Consider the following 17807-nt stretch of genomic DNA (forward strand, 5'->3'; position numbering starts at 1 on the left):
TCCTTGCCATGGAGCCCCTTCCCCACACTTGTTTGCTTTCTTCCAGGCCAGCAGGAGTGTACTTCTTTTTTTTTTTTTTTTTTTTTTTTGAGACAGTCTCACTCTGTTGCCCGGGCTAGAGTGCCGTGGCGTCAGCCTAGCTCACAGCAACCTCAAACTCTTGGGCTCAAGCGATTCTCCTGCCTCAGCCTCCCGAGTAGCTGGGCCTACAGGCATGCACCACCATGCCTGGCTAATTTTTTTCTGTATATTTTTAGTTGTTCAGCTAATTTCTTTCTATTTTTAGTAGAGATGGAGTCTCGCTCTTGCTCAGGGTGGTCTCAAACTCCTGAGCTCAAACAGTCCTCCCACCTCAGCCTCCCAGAGTGCTAGGATTACAGGTGTGAGCCACTGCGCCCGGCCGCGGAGTGTACTTCTTTTAAAGGCTCGCCTGATTAGTTGAGGCCCACCAAGATCACTGCCCTTTTGATTAGCTCAAAGTAACCTAATTGCAGGAACGATGTCCCCTCATCACAGGTTCTCCTCACACTTCAAAGGAAGAAACTGTTCAGGGCACATGTCATTGAGGCTTACCTTAGAGTTCTGACAGCACAGAAACCCTTTCCTAACCTAAGAGATTTTCTCCTATTTTTAAAAGTCCTTAGTTTTAGTTTTTACATTTAGATCTGTGATCCATTTTCAGTTGGTTTTGTATATGATATGGTTAGGATCAGAGCTCTCCTTTTTTTTTTTTTTTTTCCATCCATACAGATACCAGTTTTTCAAGCACCATTTGTTTAAAGTCTTTTCTTTCCCCATTGAGTTGCCTTGACAACTCTTCAAAAATGAATTGGCCTTATATTTCTGGGCTCATTTCTATTCATTTTCTCTATATGTCTTTTCTTTTGCCAATACCATAGTCTTTTACTATTACTTTATAGCAAGTCTTGCATTATAAAAACTTTCTTCTTTTATAAAATTGTTTAAGTTATCCTGTATTGTTTAAAAAAATCAATTTTAAAATGAACTTGTTAATTTCTACCCAAAAAATACCTGCTGGGATTTTGATTGGGATTGTATTGAGTCAGTAGATCAATTCGGGCAGAATAGACATCTTAACAATATTGAATCTTTCAATTCATGAACATGACATATTTCTTACTTTGGTTTTGGATTTTTTACACAAGTCTTCTACAGTTTTCAGTGTAAAGGTTTTTCACATTAAAAATTTTTGTTTTAGCCAATGCAATAAGGTAAGAAAAGGAAATATAAAGCATACAGATCACACAAGAAGAAATAAGACTGTTCCTGTTGGCAGGTGACATAGAAAATCCCAAGAAATCCACCCAAAAAGTCATAGACTAGTAAATCTCTTTAGCAAGGTTACAGTATACAAGATTAATATACAAAAAATAAATTTTATTTCTTTATACTAATAATGAACACATGGAAACAAATTTGAAATGTAATACCATTAACAGTTGCTAAAAAAATGAAATAATTTGGTGTAACAAAACATATATAGAACTTGTGTGACAAAAACTATAAAACACTCATTAAAGAAATCAGAAGATGGAAACAAATGGAGAAACATAGTATGTTCATGCATTGGAAATCTCAACATCATAAAGGTAGCATTTCTCCCCAAATTGAAATATAGGTTTAACACAATTCCTATCAAAATCTCAGCAAAGCTGTATGTGGTGGTACATGCCTGTAGTTCCAGCTACTAGAGAGGCTGAGGTAGGAGAATCCCTTTACCCCAAGAGTTTGAAGCCAGCCTGAACAACATAGTGAAGGCTCACCTCTTGAAAAATGTTATTAAGATCTTTTGTAGATATAAATATCATTTTAAAATATATCTGGAAAGATACTGGGATAGCCAAACATTTTTGAAAAAGAAGAATAAAGTAGAAGGAATCACTTTATCTAGCTCCAAGACTTATTATATACCTACAGTGTTCAAGCTGTGTGGTGTTGGTGAAGGAATAGACACATAGGTCAATGGAACAGACCCGTAGATAGCTCTACACAAGTATGCCTGACTGATTTTTGACAAAAGGCAAAAGCAATTCAATGAAGGAAAGATAACCTTTTCAACAAATGGTGCTGGAGCAACCTCATAAACCATAGGAAAGAAAAACTGAATCTTGACATGAATCTCACACCTTATGCAAAAATTAATTCAAATGGAATTACAGATTTAAATGCAAAATGCGGAATGCTAAAACTTAGAGAAGATAACAGTAGAAACTTCCCTAGGACCTAGAACTTGGTGAAGAATTCTTAGACACGACACCTAAAGTATGACCCATAAAAAAAAATCAATTTTGAAAAAAAGGTTATTCCAGTTTCATCAAAATGTGAAACTTTTGCTCTACAAAAGATTCTCTTAAGAGTTTTAAAAGACAAGCTACAGATTGAGAGAAAGTATTTGCTAACCACATATCTGAAAAAGGACTCACATCTAGAATATGTAAAGAACTCTCAAAATAGTACAAAAACAGTACTCAACAGTACTAAAATAAGACAAGCAGAAAATAAGCAAAAGATATGAAGAGGATGTACAGATGGCAGATAAGCACATGAAAAGATGTTCAGCATCACTCGCCATTGAGTCATTGCAGATTAAGGGAAATGCAAATTTAGACCATTGTGCAATATCACAGCATACCTATTAGAACAGATAAAATAGAGAATAGTAAAAATACTAAATGCTGGTGAGGATTCTGAGAAACTGGATCTCTGATACATCACTGATGGGAATGTAAGATGGTACAACCATTCTAGAAAAGTTTGGCAGTTTCTTTTAAAAACCCGAACATACACTTACCTTGTGACCTGACAGTCACACTCCTGGTCATTTATCCCAGAGAAATGAAAACTTATATCCACACAAAACCCATACAGGAATGATGATTGCAGCTTTATTTGTAATAGCTAAAATATGGACATAACCAAAATGTCTCTAGATTAGTGAATGCTTAAATAAACTCTGATGAAATACTACTCAGCAGTAAAAAGGAACTATTGAAGGAACTGTTGACACAGGCAGCAACTTGGTGGATCTCAGGGGCATTATGCCGTGTGGGGAAAAAAGCCAATTTCAAAAGGCCACGTACTATATATGATTCCATTCAAAATACATACTATTAATAGAAAAGGGAAAACTTATAAAAACTTATAGGGATAGAAAACAGATCAGTGACTATAAACTATTAAGATGGAAATCGGATTAGTGGTTGCCAGGAATTAGGGATGGTGGAGGAAGGAAGGTGGGTGTAACTATAAATTGGTAGCATGGCGGAGACTTCTGTGATGGTGGACAGCTCTGACTCTCGATTGCAGTGGTGGTTACGTGAATCTACACAAGTGATAAAGGGCGCAGAACTACGCATACACATTGTACCAGTGTCAGCTCCCTAGTTTTGATATTGTTCTATAAGTGTGTAAGATGCAACTATTGGGAAGATAAGTGACAGGTACACTAGACCTCTCTTTGCAATTTCCTGTTCATCTATAAGTATTTCAAGATATAAAATTTATAGCAAAAAGATTTATTCCTAAATTTTTGTTTCTTGGTACTATTGTAATGGAATTGCTTTTTTAAAAGTTTATATTCCAGTTGTTTACACTAGTATATAAAAATACACTTAAAATACACTTGATTTTTGTACATTGACCTTGTATCTTATGAATTTGCTAAACTCACTTATTGATTCCATTGTTAGCTTTTTTAAAGATTTCCTTAGGATTTTGCATTTGAACAGTTATGTGAGCTGCAAATCCTGTTGTATTTCTTACTTAACAATCCCTATCCCTTGCACTTGTTTGCTTTCTTGAACTGGTAGGCCTTCCAACAGTGTCGACCAGAAGCGGTAAAAGTGGGTATCCTTGCCTTATCCCAAATGTTAGGGTGAGAAGTATTCAGCGTTCATATGTTGTTGTCGGGTTTGATTTGCTAAGGTTTTGTTAAGGATACTGTGTCTATTTTCAAGAGGAATATTGGTCTGTAATTTTTTGGTAATGTCCTTGTCAGTTTTGGTATCAGGGTTATGCTGGCCTCATAAAAGGAGTTGCAAGTTATTTCTTCCTCTTTGATTTTATGAAAAAGTTTGCATAAGGTTAGTGTTATTCTTTGAATGGTTGATTGAATTTTCCAGTGAAACCATCCAAGACTGGAGTTTTCCTTCGGGGAAGATTTTTTAATAAATTTGATTTTTTAAAGGTCTATTCTGATTTTCTGTTTTATATTGTGTGACTTATGGTAAATTGAATTTTTAAAGCAATTTGTCCATTTCATCGAAGATATCAGTCTGTTAGCACAGAGTTCATAGCGTTCGCTTCTAAGGTTTGTAGGATCTGTAGGACAGTTCTTTCATTCCTGACACTGCGCAGTTGTTCTTTTGCTTGCTTGATTCCTCCAACAAAGAGGTTATCGATTTTGTTGACCTTTTGGAAGAACCAACATTTGGCCTTGTTAACTTTTTCCATTGCTTGTTAATTTTCTGTTTGATTGACAGCCGGTCTTATTATTATTTTCTAACTTCTACTTATCTTGAGTTTTACTTTGTCCAGTGATTTTGGATCATTTTTCTTTTCTAATATAAGCATGTAAAGCTACAGATTTCTCCCATAAGTATTGTAGTAGCCACATCTCACAAATTTTGATGTTTTTCTTTTCATTATCTTTAAATCCAAAATATTTTCTAATTTACTTTATGAATGAATTCTTCTTGATTTCTAGCATTTCTGAGTATTCTCTCTTGGAATTTACATCTTTCTTGTTTGCATTACCCATCTGTTCTTGCATGTTGTCCACTTTTTCCATTATCACTCCTAGCAAATTAGTCATAATTATTTTAAATTTCCAATCTGATCTTTCCAAAACCTCTGCCATATCTGATTCTGGTTATGATGCTTGCTTTGTCTCTTCCGACTGTGGTTTTTAGGTCTTTTAACATGTCTGTACAGTGGTCCCCCCTTATCTGTGGTTTCATTTTCTGTGGTCTCAGTTACCCACAGCTGACTGCCAACCAAAAATAGGTGAGTACAGTACAGTAAGATATTTCGAGAGAGAGAGAGACCACATTCACATAACTTTTATTACAGTATATTGTTATAATTGTTCTATTTTATTGTTAATATCTTACTATCCCTAATTTATAAATAGATGTGTGTGTAATAGGGAAACAGTGTGTGTGTGTGTGTGTGTGTGTGTGTGTATGTGTATAGAGAGAGAGAGAGAGAGAGAGAGAGGATTTGGTATTGTTCAAGGTTTCAGTCATCCACTGGGGGGTCTTAGAAGTACTCCCTCCATAAGGGAGGATTCCTGTAATTTTTCTTAAAAGGGGGACATATTACGTCAGTTGCAGGCTCTAACGGCATCTTCTGTTCCTGCTAAGCTGTGACTGTCTGTATTTGCCTGTCTGTCTCTCCAGTTTGGGGGCAGCAGTTTGCCCTATGACCGCATTTCTCCAATGGATCTAAGAAGAGTTTTTGATTTTCAGGGTTGTTTTTTTTTTTTTTTTTTTTTTTCTTGTAAGGAAGAGAGTGATGACTTCCAAGCTGTTTACATGTCAGACTAGAATAGTGTGATTTCTTCTTGGATCCGTGGATTATTCAGAAGTGTGTTGTTTAATATCCTTGGCATGATTTTCTTCATATTTATGATGTTTGGAGTTTGTGGAGCTTCATGAAATCTGTAAATTTAGGTCCGTCACCAAATTTGGAAAGCTTTCTGCTTTTTAAAAAAATTCTCTGCCCCATTCTCCATGTTCTTTCCTGTGGGAGTCCAGCTGCTTACCTGCTAGGCCTTGGGAAATCGCCCCACAGAGGCCTGCGTCTCCTTCTCATTCCTTTTACCTTTTTTCTCTTTTCGAGATTAGATCATTTGTGTTAGTCTGATTTCAAAGTTCACTAATTCTTTCCTCTGTCATCCCAAGACTGTTAGTAAGTTCATCCACTAAATTTTTTATTTCAGATAATGTATGTCTTAGCTCTATAATTTCCATTTGGTTCTCTTTATATTTTATGCTTGTCTGCTAAGCTTTTCTATGTCTTTATTCATTATAAACATTTTTAACCTAATTGAGTATAATTATAATAGCTGCTTTGAAGTCTTTGTCCAGTAATTCCAGTATCTGGGTTATCTGAGTTGGTAACTATTAATTTTTTTCCCCTGAGGATGAATGCTCCCCATATATTGAGTAATTTTAGATTCAGTCCTGGACATTATAAATGTTGTTTTAGGACTCCATATTCCATTATATTCATCCAGCTAATGTTGATTATTTTGCTTTGGCAGACAGTTAACTTGGTAAGACCAACACTACCAACTTGGTCACACCTGCATTGGCGGGAGCTCAGATCTTAGTTGAACTGCTTTTGGTTTGCCCCACGCTTGTGTGATTAAGGGGCCAACCAGAGTCTTGGGTGGAGTTTACACACAGAATTTGAGGTTTCCGTCCCTTGTCTGTCTTCCCTTTAGGTTCCTTCCTCACCTCCAGCAGCTCCTTCATCTTGTTCTTCTGGCCAGAAAGATGGTAGGCTTTCCCCTGGAACGTCCGTTGTCGCCACACACCACCGTGACCACAGTTCAGGGATGATATGATTCAGTCAGCGAAAACGGAATAAACTCTCCTGCAGGGGTGTTAGCTTGATTGAGCATAAAGTCCCAGCAACACAAATGCCATAGCCAATGTTCTTGTCACCACAAGATACTGAGTGTGTGTGTGTGGAGTAGTTTGTTATTTTTAGTATACGATACTTTTAAAATCTGCCTTTGTAATTTATGTTGAAGCGAGCAAACTAAATTTTAGCATCCTCCAGCTCACCATTGGTTCTCAGTCACAGTGCGTGCGAGTGACCCTGTTTTAGAATTTTTTAGAGCTAACCTCTCTAAGTGCAGAAATTGTAAGACAGCTCATGATGGGTAGACAGGATTTGAAACTGAAAGGCCACCTGGCCAGAGCTGGAAGTTAGTGTGTGTTTTCCTTAGGACCATTCTGTGGTCCTTGATCTCACCCCACCTCGCCTGATGCCTTAGACCAGACCACACTCACTTTGTCCTTTCTCACCCTCAGGGGTACCTAGACCAGTGGTTCTTGAAGCAGAGGGGCTCTCTTTGATGCACACCCTCCACTGCACAAACCCATCAGCCTGTGACATTGACAGAGGACCCTGAGTGGAACCACTTGGGTACAAGGGCTCAGAAGACTAGCAGAGAGCACAGTGGAACCAAGCCAACCCCTAGCATGTTGACGTCAAGAGCCTGGTCTTGTACCATATTGAAAGATTTGGGGCTCTTTCCTCGTGGTCCTAAATTAGCAGAAGGAGCTGCCTGAGGCCAGCAGATGTCTGTGAAGGGGCAGCCTCACTAATGCAGAGACGTCAGAGCGTGGACGGATGGGTCTGCAGCAGGGCAGCCCTGGCAGCAGCAAGCATAGTGTGTGTCATTCTCTCACTGGAGTTGTGGGTAGCAGGTGCTTCCAAAGAAGATTTGGTGAAGGATGTGGCTGGTTTGCCAAAATGCAGGTCTCTTTACTGGTCTGTGTTGGCTAGGCCCTGCCACTCTCTTAACATCACATCCACCTGTCTGTGCCTAGCACAGCTGCACAGGCCCCCAAATTAACCTGCTGCTGTTTCTTGAAACAAACAACCCCCTTTTCCCCACCCATCAGCCCTGCCTCAGACTCATCCCTTCTGCTCCAAACAAGAGGACAGTGCTGTCTTGGGAGCGTCGAGGCAGGGAGCAGACCCGAGTCAGGCATGTGCTCAGTGGGCTCCCATCCCACCCTAATGAATTCTCTTTGTTTTGTTTAATCCACAAGTCCATGTTCTTACTAATCTTTTTTTTTTTTTTTTTTTTTTTTTTTTTTGGAGACAGAGGCTGTTGTCTGGGCAACAATGCCGTGACATCACTAGCTCACAGCAATCTCAAACTCCTGGGCTCAAGCGATCCTACTGCCTCAACCTCTCAAGTAGCTGGGACTACAGGCATGCACCACCATGCCCAGCTAATTTTTTATATACATATATTTTTAGTTGTCCAGCTAATCTCTTTCTATTTTTTTTTAATAGAGATGAGGGTCTCACTCTTGCTCAGGCTGGTCTCGAACTCCTGACCTCGAGCGATCCTCCTGCCTTGGCCTCCCAGAGTGCGAGGATTACAGGCATGTAATGCCTGGCCCATGTTCTTACTAATCTTAAGTGATTTAGATTTTTCAAATCAAGGAAGGTTATCAAAAGCCCATTTTGGATTTACTCTTTTTTATTGGACCATGTTCCTTCAGCAGCTGTCAAGAGAGGACCCTAGGATTGTTTTGGCATCATGATACTCTGTTTTTGTAATTCTACTAAGCAGCTAATTTCATGTTGACATCTCAGTTTCTGCCACATGCTATTTTTTTGAAGAAATGGCTGAATTCTCCTAGTGTTGAAAATATATTACAATTGTAAACCTACACTTTTCAATGAGCTGATGCCTTGGGAATTGAGGAGTCCGTTGCAAATGACTGTCCCATAGGCTATATGCCACATCAAGGGGTGCGTCGTTCAGTGTCTGAAGCTAAGCCACAGTGCACTGAACTGTAGTTGCAGCCCAGCCTAGTAGGATAGCCAAGAGCACGAACATCAGTGATGGCTTCTGGTTTGCACAGGCTGCTGTGTCCCCACTTCCCTCTTTTCCTCCACGCTGTCAGTAGAGAGCTTTGTGTGCAGGTCAGAGGCAGCTTTAACACGGGCCCCTGAGGCTTTTAGTGAGAGGAGGCCAGCCTGGCGTGAAACTGGCTATGATTTTTCTCCTTTCTGTGGTCCTTGCTAGACAGCGGAGGCCCCCAACCATGCAAAATGACTGAGAATCATAGATAAGTTAAGTACATTCAATGCAGGGAAACAAACTGTGGAGATAAATGAACCATCCTGGTAGAGAAAGAAATGATAAAGATCTTTTTACATTCTTAGCATTTGTTATGTTTTAAAGTACAATTGGGATGACCCTAATTTCAAACTCAAGAGAGATTTAAATTCAAACTGGGGGGAAATCTCCTTACTTTTTAAGTACTTTCTGTTTAGCTGTCCTCTGAGGCACTCTGCATTTCATGCCAGCACTGTTTGGGTAAATCCAAATCTCAGTGGCTTGTGGCAACAAGAACATTGGCTGTGGCATTGGCATTGCTATGACTTTTTATGCCCAACCAAGTTAAAACCCCAGTAGGAGAGCTTATTCTGCCTTCTCTGTGCCTGGGGCCACCACGAGTAGAAATGGGCAAGAGTGGCCGTGGCTGCAAGCTGCCGCCACTGCCCAGCCTTTGGAGGACTAAGGGGGGTGCCACTGTGGTTCAGACGTGGCAGGGGCGACACAGGGACAATGCACCTCCCAAGCCCTGCGTGAGAGGCAGGAGGAGCACGTAGGAGGGAGAAGAGGGAAAGAACGCGTCGTAAATCAGGTGAGGGTGCTGTCACGCCAGCAGCTCTCCCCCTGCCCAGCTGTTTCCTGTCCCAGCGTGGGAGGAGGCAGGACATGCGGACAGAGCAGGCGCTCCCAACACAGCTGGCAGAAGGGCCAGTGGCCACACGCCGTCCTGACGCTGGCTTTCCCACAGCCAAGAGATTTGTCTGGAAGAGAGAGAGAGAGGCACAATAGCCAGCCAGTCGTGCAGGGAGCTCGGGGTGCTGCGGAAGTGAGGTTTTCATCTCACAGCTCTGATGCGTCTCCCTGCTCCAGAGCTAGGCCCCGGCCGCCTGCGGCCTCTGCAAAGCGGACTGTCGGGAAGTCGGCCTGTGCTCGCTGGTGCGCTGGTGCTGAGAGAGAGAAGTGTACTTGCTAGTTAGAATCGGTGCTGTGTACGATGGGGGAAATGTGTGTTTCTCTCCCTTAAACAAAATCCTCTCTCTTGAATTATCCAAAAGTCCTTCAGTCTAAAACCGGAAAGTTGATTCTTCACTAAAGGAAATTTACTCTTTGGTTTCTTCCCTGGACCTGTCTGGGGAGAGGTGGGGAGGAGGATGACCTACGCAGGAGCTGGCTGCCCCTGTCACTGTTCAACCTTTTTTGTGAAGTCACAGCTCAAGCTGTAACCAAGTGCCGTTCCAGTGGTCTTTCCTCCTAAAAATCTAGAATGTGAACTTGCCACGTGTCTGTGTGACCTCGCACAGTGCACACTTGTGTGAGAAGGTAGAAAGCCATGGGAGCTGTGCCCAGACAGCCCTTCCCACAGACCCTGATGTGAGGCAGCACGTGAACCTGGGACGGCCTGGGTGGTAGCTGTCTTCCAGAGCAAGGTTCACAGTGAAATCTTTCAGAAAGCCACATCCTTTGTGTATACATGGTAGAATTAATTTTCAACATGCTGCTTTCTAAGGGAATCTTGTGCGTGCCTGTTCACTGACTGCTTCCTCTGTGTTGCTTCATTTGAGTTAATGTTTAATGCCCTCGAAGCTCCTCTCGCGTCCTGTGTGTGCCATTGCATTTGACACTTCCTAAAGCAGGATCGTGAGTGATTCTAAAGGTGCACGTCTAGCTACAGGACACGTCTCAGTTTGTATTGACGTTCAGTCCAGAAGCAGCATTTGTCATTGCACCACAGACATCCAAATGAAAGATTCTCCTTCGTTCTGTACCATAAATCAAGTCCTAAGAATGTGTGAAGTAATAATGGAGTATTTCTAGAAACTGAAATGTTGTATGCTCCTTCCCTGCAAGATTTACTGTCTTTAAAGATAATGTCTTGGGTCCATCAGACTGTCTTTGTCAGAAGCAATACTATGCACAGGAACTGAAATTTAAAATCCCAGTTCTTGTCCCGTCCCTCCCTGGCGGCGTGGCCGGAAGTGGGCCGGCCAGTCTCCATCTCTGGACAGGAAGAGGTTAGCCTTGCCAGGGGTGTTGCGGGGGGGGGGGGGGGGGGGGGGGGGGTAGCGTCCCGCCAAGCACCAGAATCCAGCAGGGGAACTTTGAAAAATACCACCTGAATTTGAAACTTGGGGTTGGAACTAAAGAAATTGCATTTTTAAAATTTTTTTAAATTGTGTTTTTAATTTTAAAAATACATGTGCATTCTTAGTCTTTTCACTTAGCTTTCCTGTTTACACAGAGGCAAAATAACACTCCTGTTACCCTGTTAAATTCTTCTATTTCCTCAGTCAAGACTGAGTTGTGACAATTTCTTCTTCCTGACAGGGTGAATCAGTGAAGTACTTCCTGGATAACTTGGACCGGATTGGTCAGCTGGTGAGTAAAGACCTCCACCCTGAGAATCTGTGCTCCAGCGTTAGAAAACATTTGTGTTGAGACCAAAGCAATCCAAGTAGTAAGGGCTTTGGCTGTACTTAAGGGCCTTATTTGAGATCAACATGAACAGTGTTGTAATGGCGTGCTCTTCCTTAGACCTGGATTTTGTCTTAGGGTGGAGGGGGAAGAAATTGGTCCATAGGAATGCCTTCGCCCAGATCACCACGGAGGAGACAGTGGAGTTCTTTAGTGAAAGCAGGGTTTTGTTTCCTTTAACTTTTTCATATAGCAAATTCAAGTGTATACAAAATAAATAGTATAATGAAACCCCAGGTACAACAGTTGTCACTCATGACCAGTTCATGAACAGTTACCATATCACTCATGACCAATCTTGCTTCATCAACCCTACCCCCACCTCCAGCAGCAAAGCCATCATGTCATTTCATCAGTAATATTGTAGAGTATATCTCTAAAAGATAAGACTGTAAACATCATAACCATGACACCATATCGCTCCTAAAAAATTAGCAAATTAGTTTTGAGGTTTTTCCCAATTGTCTCATTAATGTCTTCTTGTTGATGTTGGTTCATTTTAGCCATTTGAAGCCACGTAAGGTCCTAATACGATCCACACATCGCATTGGTCTGTGTCACTCATATTTCTTTTAAGCTATAGCTTTCTCCCTCCATCTTGTATTTTCTTTCAATTTATTTATTGGAGTAACTGAATCATGTATCCTGTGGGGTTTCCTACAGTCTGGATTTTGCTACTCTGCCCCTGCAGTGTTACTGAAGATGTTTCTATGTCCCTACACACCCAGCACACCCTGTATTGGTAGATAGCCCTGCAGACTGAGGCCTGGTCATATCCCTGCTTGGTTCTCGGTGAGATTGCCACCTGAGTGGCCGTGTGCACTAGTCGCTGGGGGTTTGTAATAGTGCAAAATCAGAGTGGTATAGGAGTTACTGCAGTTGCCTGTGTGTTGCTAAAGACTTTAAGAGTTTTCCAAGAATAACATATTAAATATATTGCAGACTAAATTTAAATACCATTGCAAAACCTAAATTAGTTCATAGTAGGGTTTTAAAATGTATATGCTCTGGAAGCTAGAAAAATGAAAAGGTATGTGTCTGTGGTATTAAAACAAAAAGATGATAAATTTCCTCTGGAGAAAAAAATTGATGCGGTTTTACATTGGGGACTGATAGTGACCATTCTGATCATTCTTCCTCAGACAAGGGAGCCTCCATTCATTTTGAAATGAAGTATTGTTTCATGGTAAATTTATAATTTTATAAATGAACTTTGCTTTTGGTGTTTGGTTCAACTTCTTACAAAAGTCTAACCCCTTCCCTCCACCCTATCTTTTCACCATCTTTTTGTTCTTATTTTCTCGTGTTCTTTCTCCCTTACCTTATATTTTACAGAATTACTTTCCTAGTAAGCAAGACATCCTGCTGGCAAGGAAAGCCACCAAGGGAATTGTGGAACATGACTTCGTCATTAAAAAAATCCCTTTTAAGATGGTGGATGTGGGTGGCCAGCGGTCTCAGCGCCAAAAGTGGTTCCAGTGCTTTGATGGGATCACATCGATCCTATTCATGGTGTCCTCCAGTGAGTACGACCAGGTCCTCATGGAGGACAGGCGCACCAACCGGCTGGTGGAGTCGATGAACATCTTTGAGACAATAGTCAACAACAAGCTCTTCTTCAACGTCTCCATAATCCTGTTCCTCAACAAGACGGACCTCCTGGTGGAGAAGGTGAAGACCGTCAGCATCCAGAAGCACTTCCCAGATTTCAGAGGCGACCCGCACAGGCTGGAGGACGTCCAGCGCTACTTGGTCCAGTGTTTTGACAGGAAGAGACGGAATCGCAGTAAGCCGCTGTTCCATCACTTCACCACCGCCATAGACACTGAGAACATCCGCTTCGTGTTTCATGCTGTGAAGGACACCATCTTGCAGGAGAACCTGAAAGATATCATGTTGCAGTGAAGGGAAAGCCCTCTGTCGCCGTCCTTGAGCAGCCTCCACGGCTGTTGGTCAGATCCCTTTGGTGTGTCTTACCTGCATGGTTCTGGAGTGGGTTCTCGGATCCATGCCACCTGGCTCGAGAATGCTGTAAAACCAGCCAGGCCGACAACCTCTAGGCAAACAGACACGGAAACTTTGATGTTAGCTACTGAATCCTGGGGACGAGTGAAACTACTGAAAATCCAAGTGCTCACTTTGGTATTAATGTGGAATACCTAATAACACAGCTTTCTTTCTTTTTACAGAAATGTCATTCTTTCTGACACAATTTAACTGAAGAGTGTGTGTGTGTATGTGCACGCACATGCTCTCTTTAATGACAGAAACACAGAAACCAGCCAGCCTTGCAGATGGCTTTTCTCTCTAACTTGCATTTTTTCGCTGAGACAAACTAACCTGAAAGCTTTGCCTAATTGTAGCTTGTGGAGATCAAATGCACGCCGATGCTGCTAAACTCAGAGTGCCCGGGCCTGGCCCTGCAGCCCCAGCGTCCGAATGCCACTTCCCAAAGTGAACACGTTGCCTTTTAAAACTCTCGTGCCAATTTCCTAAGAGACCCTAATCCGAGCCTATCAGATTGAGCCGAGGAGCCGTGCCAAGGATCCCCCTCCCAGCTTTGAGGACGGGATTGGGAGCTTTGCAGGTGTGAACTGGCTTTAATGCCCCGATAGCACGCACAGCTCCTCCTGCCCTGCCAGATTGCCCAGCAGCACAGCGAGGAGTGGACGCGGGATGCTGGCAGTGAATGTGGCTCTATCTGTGTGCACACAGCGGTGCTTTTCACCTCTTACCTCCCCTCCCCTCGCCCCACCCAGTGCAAAGACACACAAACCAAGTAGCCTTGCAGATGCCTTTGCTGTCTTACTTGCAAGTCATCTTCTGACGCTACAGTTGAGAGCATGTAGCTTTTCCTCCTTTTGGAAATAGTCAAGAATTTCATCTTCTCTTCTGGGGCTTGTAAAAGCTGGCAAGACTACTAGCAGAGCTTTTGTTAACGCCACAGCTGCTTGGCGAGTTCCTAACAGCTGACCTTTCTGGAAACCCACCAACTGGAGAAATCTGAGTTTCTCCAAACTGCCACTACACCAGTGCCTTTGGACAGCCAGTCCCTGTTCTCGGCTCCCCTTTAAGTCTGATTTTTATCAAGGGCTCTTGCTTCTATTACTGTGCACGCAGAACAGTAAACTACCAGACACAGCTCTCGTGGGCGGAACCCGCAGAGGGCTGTGCATGTTGGCGTGAGCTGGTCAATCTGAAGCTCAGTTGACTCGTCCAGTTACCTGCCAGGTGTCTTTCGCTGTGTTTAAAAATACATTGCATTCCAAACTGGTCCCCTCTGTGCATTACTCTACTAGAAAAGCCTGTCTAGTACGTTTGGGGACTTCTCCTAGCATTCAAAAGAGAAGGAAAAGCTTCCTCTTAACCGGCACCCACGTGTTGCTGTGGCTTAATAACACACCCGGGGCCTTGTCCTGAGGCCACACTGTGCCGACCCTGCGCCCCTTTTGTCTCACTCTTAGCTTGTTTCCAGCAAGCCAGATAAACATGAATCTTGGGGCAGATGCGGAACCAGAAGAGGGAGGACAAAAACCTGCTTCTGAGTCATCCTTGTTATCACAGCATTTTAATTAGGAGACAACATGGAATTCTCCTTCTCTTTTGGTGCTTGGGGGTTTGTGTCAGTGTTTGCTGGGCTTTGGGCTCTTTCTTTGGCTGGAAAAAAAAAGTTGCTGTTTTTGTACTGCTTCCTGTGGCTCTTCACAAACTGAAAGGATGTGACCGGGATCAGTGCCGATGACCATGTTTTGAAGGAAAAAGCTTGCTCTTGGCAGGGTTCACCAGGCTGGTCTCAGATCACATTTTCAGATTGCAACAGTGAGAGCCCCCTGGTCCACAGTGAGGTGGGCTTCGCTTGCCCCGGTCAGTTTTCTGTATCATATTTGTCAGGCTCCTTGGCCCAGAGGAAGGGCAGCCACTGTTCCCCACCAACTTGGAAATCCTCTTCGTGGTTCTGTTGGAGATCACTGCCGCCGTGACTGGCGTAACTGGGGGAATCATTTGAAACACTCTCCCAGAGTGCAGGGCAGCCTTGTCAGCCAGGGCTTTTCTCCCTTAAACAGTTGGGCATATTTTCTAGTCACTTGCAAACCCAGAAGCATGAGAGTAATGAGACACCGGGACTTCTGTGTCAGCAGGAAGCGGGGTGGGATGGCCCGGAGGCCGGGGCCCAGGACCAGCTCAGCCCCTGCCCCCCCGCCTGGTCGCACACTTGGCTTTGCTGAGCCTGGACTGCCGCCCCTTCCCCGGGACCAGGGCGAATCAGAACGCCTTTAACGACACCCCACTGTAAATTGGGTACTGTGTTGTAATTGGAGACCATAACTACTTGCAAGGCGAAACCGAAATCATTTACAACTTTTCTACACGAAGATTATAGTCATTTTTTTCTCCAAAACCTTAGGCTTTTGTATTTTTTTATTTTAATTTCACTGTTAATCCTTGATTGTTGTCTTTTTTTTATTGAGATGTTGGAGAAGCAGGAGGTAGTTGTGCCTCATCTATTATTGCAAAAATGTAACAATAAACTTCCTCAAAATAAGATATTTTCCTCCTACTTATACTGTTTACACATAAGGAACACATGTAGGTTTTTTACTGAAATATATTTTTAACTCTTTTCTTTGTAGAGAAATTGTTTCAAAGATTTTGAGTCATAGCTCTGTAATTTATAGAGATCTCTAGAGTTCTTATTCTTGTAGTTTTTCTACTTTGGTAAAAGAAAAGTGAAACTATTTTACCTCCAAGATCAAAAAAATAATCTTGAAACAAGATTATGAGTTATGACTGACTTGGGGTCCTGGGAACAGACAACGCATGGACTCGGTGTCGTTTAAGGTAAAGCCTCCCGTTAGAACGAGAGTTGTCCGGGTCAGTTGCACGTGGCTGACCTTTGCACACAGCGTTAGCATGGACTGGGGGGGTCTGCTTTGAAGATGTGACCACCTTCAGTCTCTTTATGTTTATTAAAATAAATCCTTAGTTTTTCTTAATATAAAATACCACTAGGCATTCAAAACCAACACTAAATTAACTTTTCATTCCCAAAAATTCAGAGCAAATAACTCTAATCCTAATTTTATTTGAAAGTGGTTCATTATAATGTTAATCAGTTTTTATTCCCACATATCAAACAAAGCCTGCATCAGGAGAACCAGGATAAATGGGTTGTGAGTGAAAGCTTCAGGAACACATCTTCAAAGCATGTAATAGCAGCACATACACATGAAGACACGCGTGTGTGTGTGTATGTGTGTGTGTGTGAGAGTGAGAAGCCCTGCTGCCCCAAACCGGGAAGCCCCGAGCGAAAGGACCTGGTTGTTGACACTTGACATGGTCCAGAGACCAGAGGAGCCCGGGGGAATGGTGGGGTGGGGAGTTCTGTCGTTGCCACCCCCGGGGATTATTGGTCCAGCCAGAACATGAGGAGACCACTCGCACGAAGCATGAACGCCTTCCAGTCATCAGCATGGCCTGTGGTCAGAGCTTTCTCGTGCTCAGGATTCCGCCGTAACTGGGTCTTCTGCACAACTGGGCATCTCTTCTCTTTCCCAAATGAGCAGGTTTCTAGAAAGAGGAGTGTGGATATTGTTCAGTGCCATTGCCTGTGTGTGGCTGGTGGGGGCTTGAACTGCCCACAGGTAGGAAAGGCAGAAACCTCTCCAGAAAAATGCCAGCCATGAGCACACTGTGTCTCAGCCGTCCACGTGGCTGTGGACCGAGCTCTTTGAGTTTCAGTTTCTTCATTTGTCACAGTTGGACAGCATGGCGATTCTCAGCCCTGGGGACACAGATCACCTGGGGGGCTTTTATCCAGGTGCTGTGCTGAGCTGCCCAGGACCCAGCAGATATGAACCGCATACACCCAGATCTCCTGATGTCCCAGGTGATTCCCATGTACAGCCCAGGTTGCAAGCCACTGAAGCAGACATTCTTGGAGGTGCCTGCCAGCTTGGAGGGGTTCTGTGTTCAGCACGGGGAGAACTATATCTATCCTTCCATGTAATGAGCCACCAGCTCTCCCCCTCACTGTGACCAGCCACCTGCCTCGAGGAAATGTAGTGACTGTAGCTTTCTTTGGCTACTTAAGAGGAAGTCCTTGCTAAAAAGCCTTTCACAGTGTGCATGTAGCCCTTTCACATCTTTTGGTGCCATTTTCTCTGTAAGGTACATCAGATGTGCTTAGCAGGATCATCCTGAAGTGATTCCCTGAAATTTAGGAAGCTTTGAAGAAAAAGACTATTTTAAGGCTTATTTAATTTGCATGCCAGGTCGAGGGAGAGATGGTCCTTAAATATGTGATCCTTGTGTGTCCCTGATGTCTTGGCATTTAGGGGAGCTGGCCCTGGTCTGAGAGCCGTCACTGGGTCTGCCGCTTGGAGGGCTGGATGCCCGTGAACAGATGGCACCAGAGGAGAGTCACACAACATGGACAGGAAGGGGATGGTTGTAGGGACTTTGGCCTTTGACTCTCGTGCTCCTTTTGTGAGGCATCATG

The 17807-nt window shown here is 43.1% G+C and overlaps 1 protein-coding gene across 2 annotated transcripts in view; it reads left to right on the plus strand.

The window, feature by feature from the left end:
- GNA12 (G protein subunit alpha 12) overlaps nt 1–15813 on the plus strand; it is a 97163-nt gene extending 81350 nt beyond the window's left edge. Inside the window, exons 3-4 of one of the 2 annotated variants that reach the window (XM_069485833.1) lie at nt 11162–11212; nt 12644–15813. In XM_069485833.1, the coding sequence (XP_069341934.1) occupies nt 11162–11212; nt 12644–13213 (621 nt within the window). In that variant the 3' untranslated portion in view covers nt 13214–15813. The remainder of the gene's footprint in view (nt 1–11161; nt 11213–12643) is intronic. The other variant, XM_069485834.1, reaches the window with a different exon arrangement.
- The last annotated feature ends 1994 nt before the right edge of the window (nt 15814–17807 follow it).

The sequence above is a fragment of the Eulemur rufifrons genome, chromosome 14 (genome assembly GCF_041146395.1).
Source record: "Eulemur rufifrons isolate Redbay chromosome 14, OSU_ERuf_1, whole genome shotgun sequence".
NCBI classification, from domain to species: domain Eukaryota; kingdom Metazoa; phylum Chordata; class Mammalia; order Primates; family Lemuridae; genus Eulemur; species Eulemur rufifrons.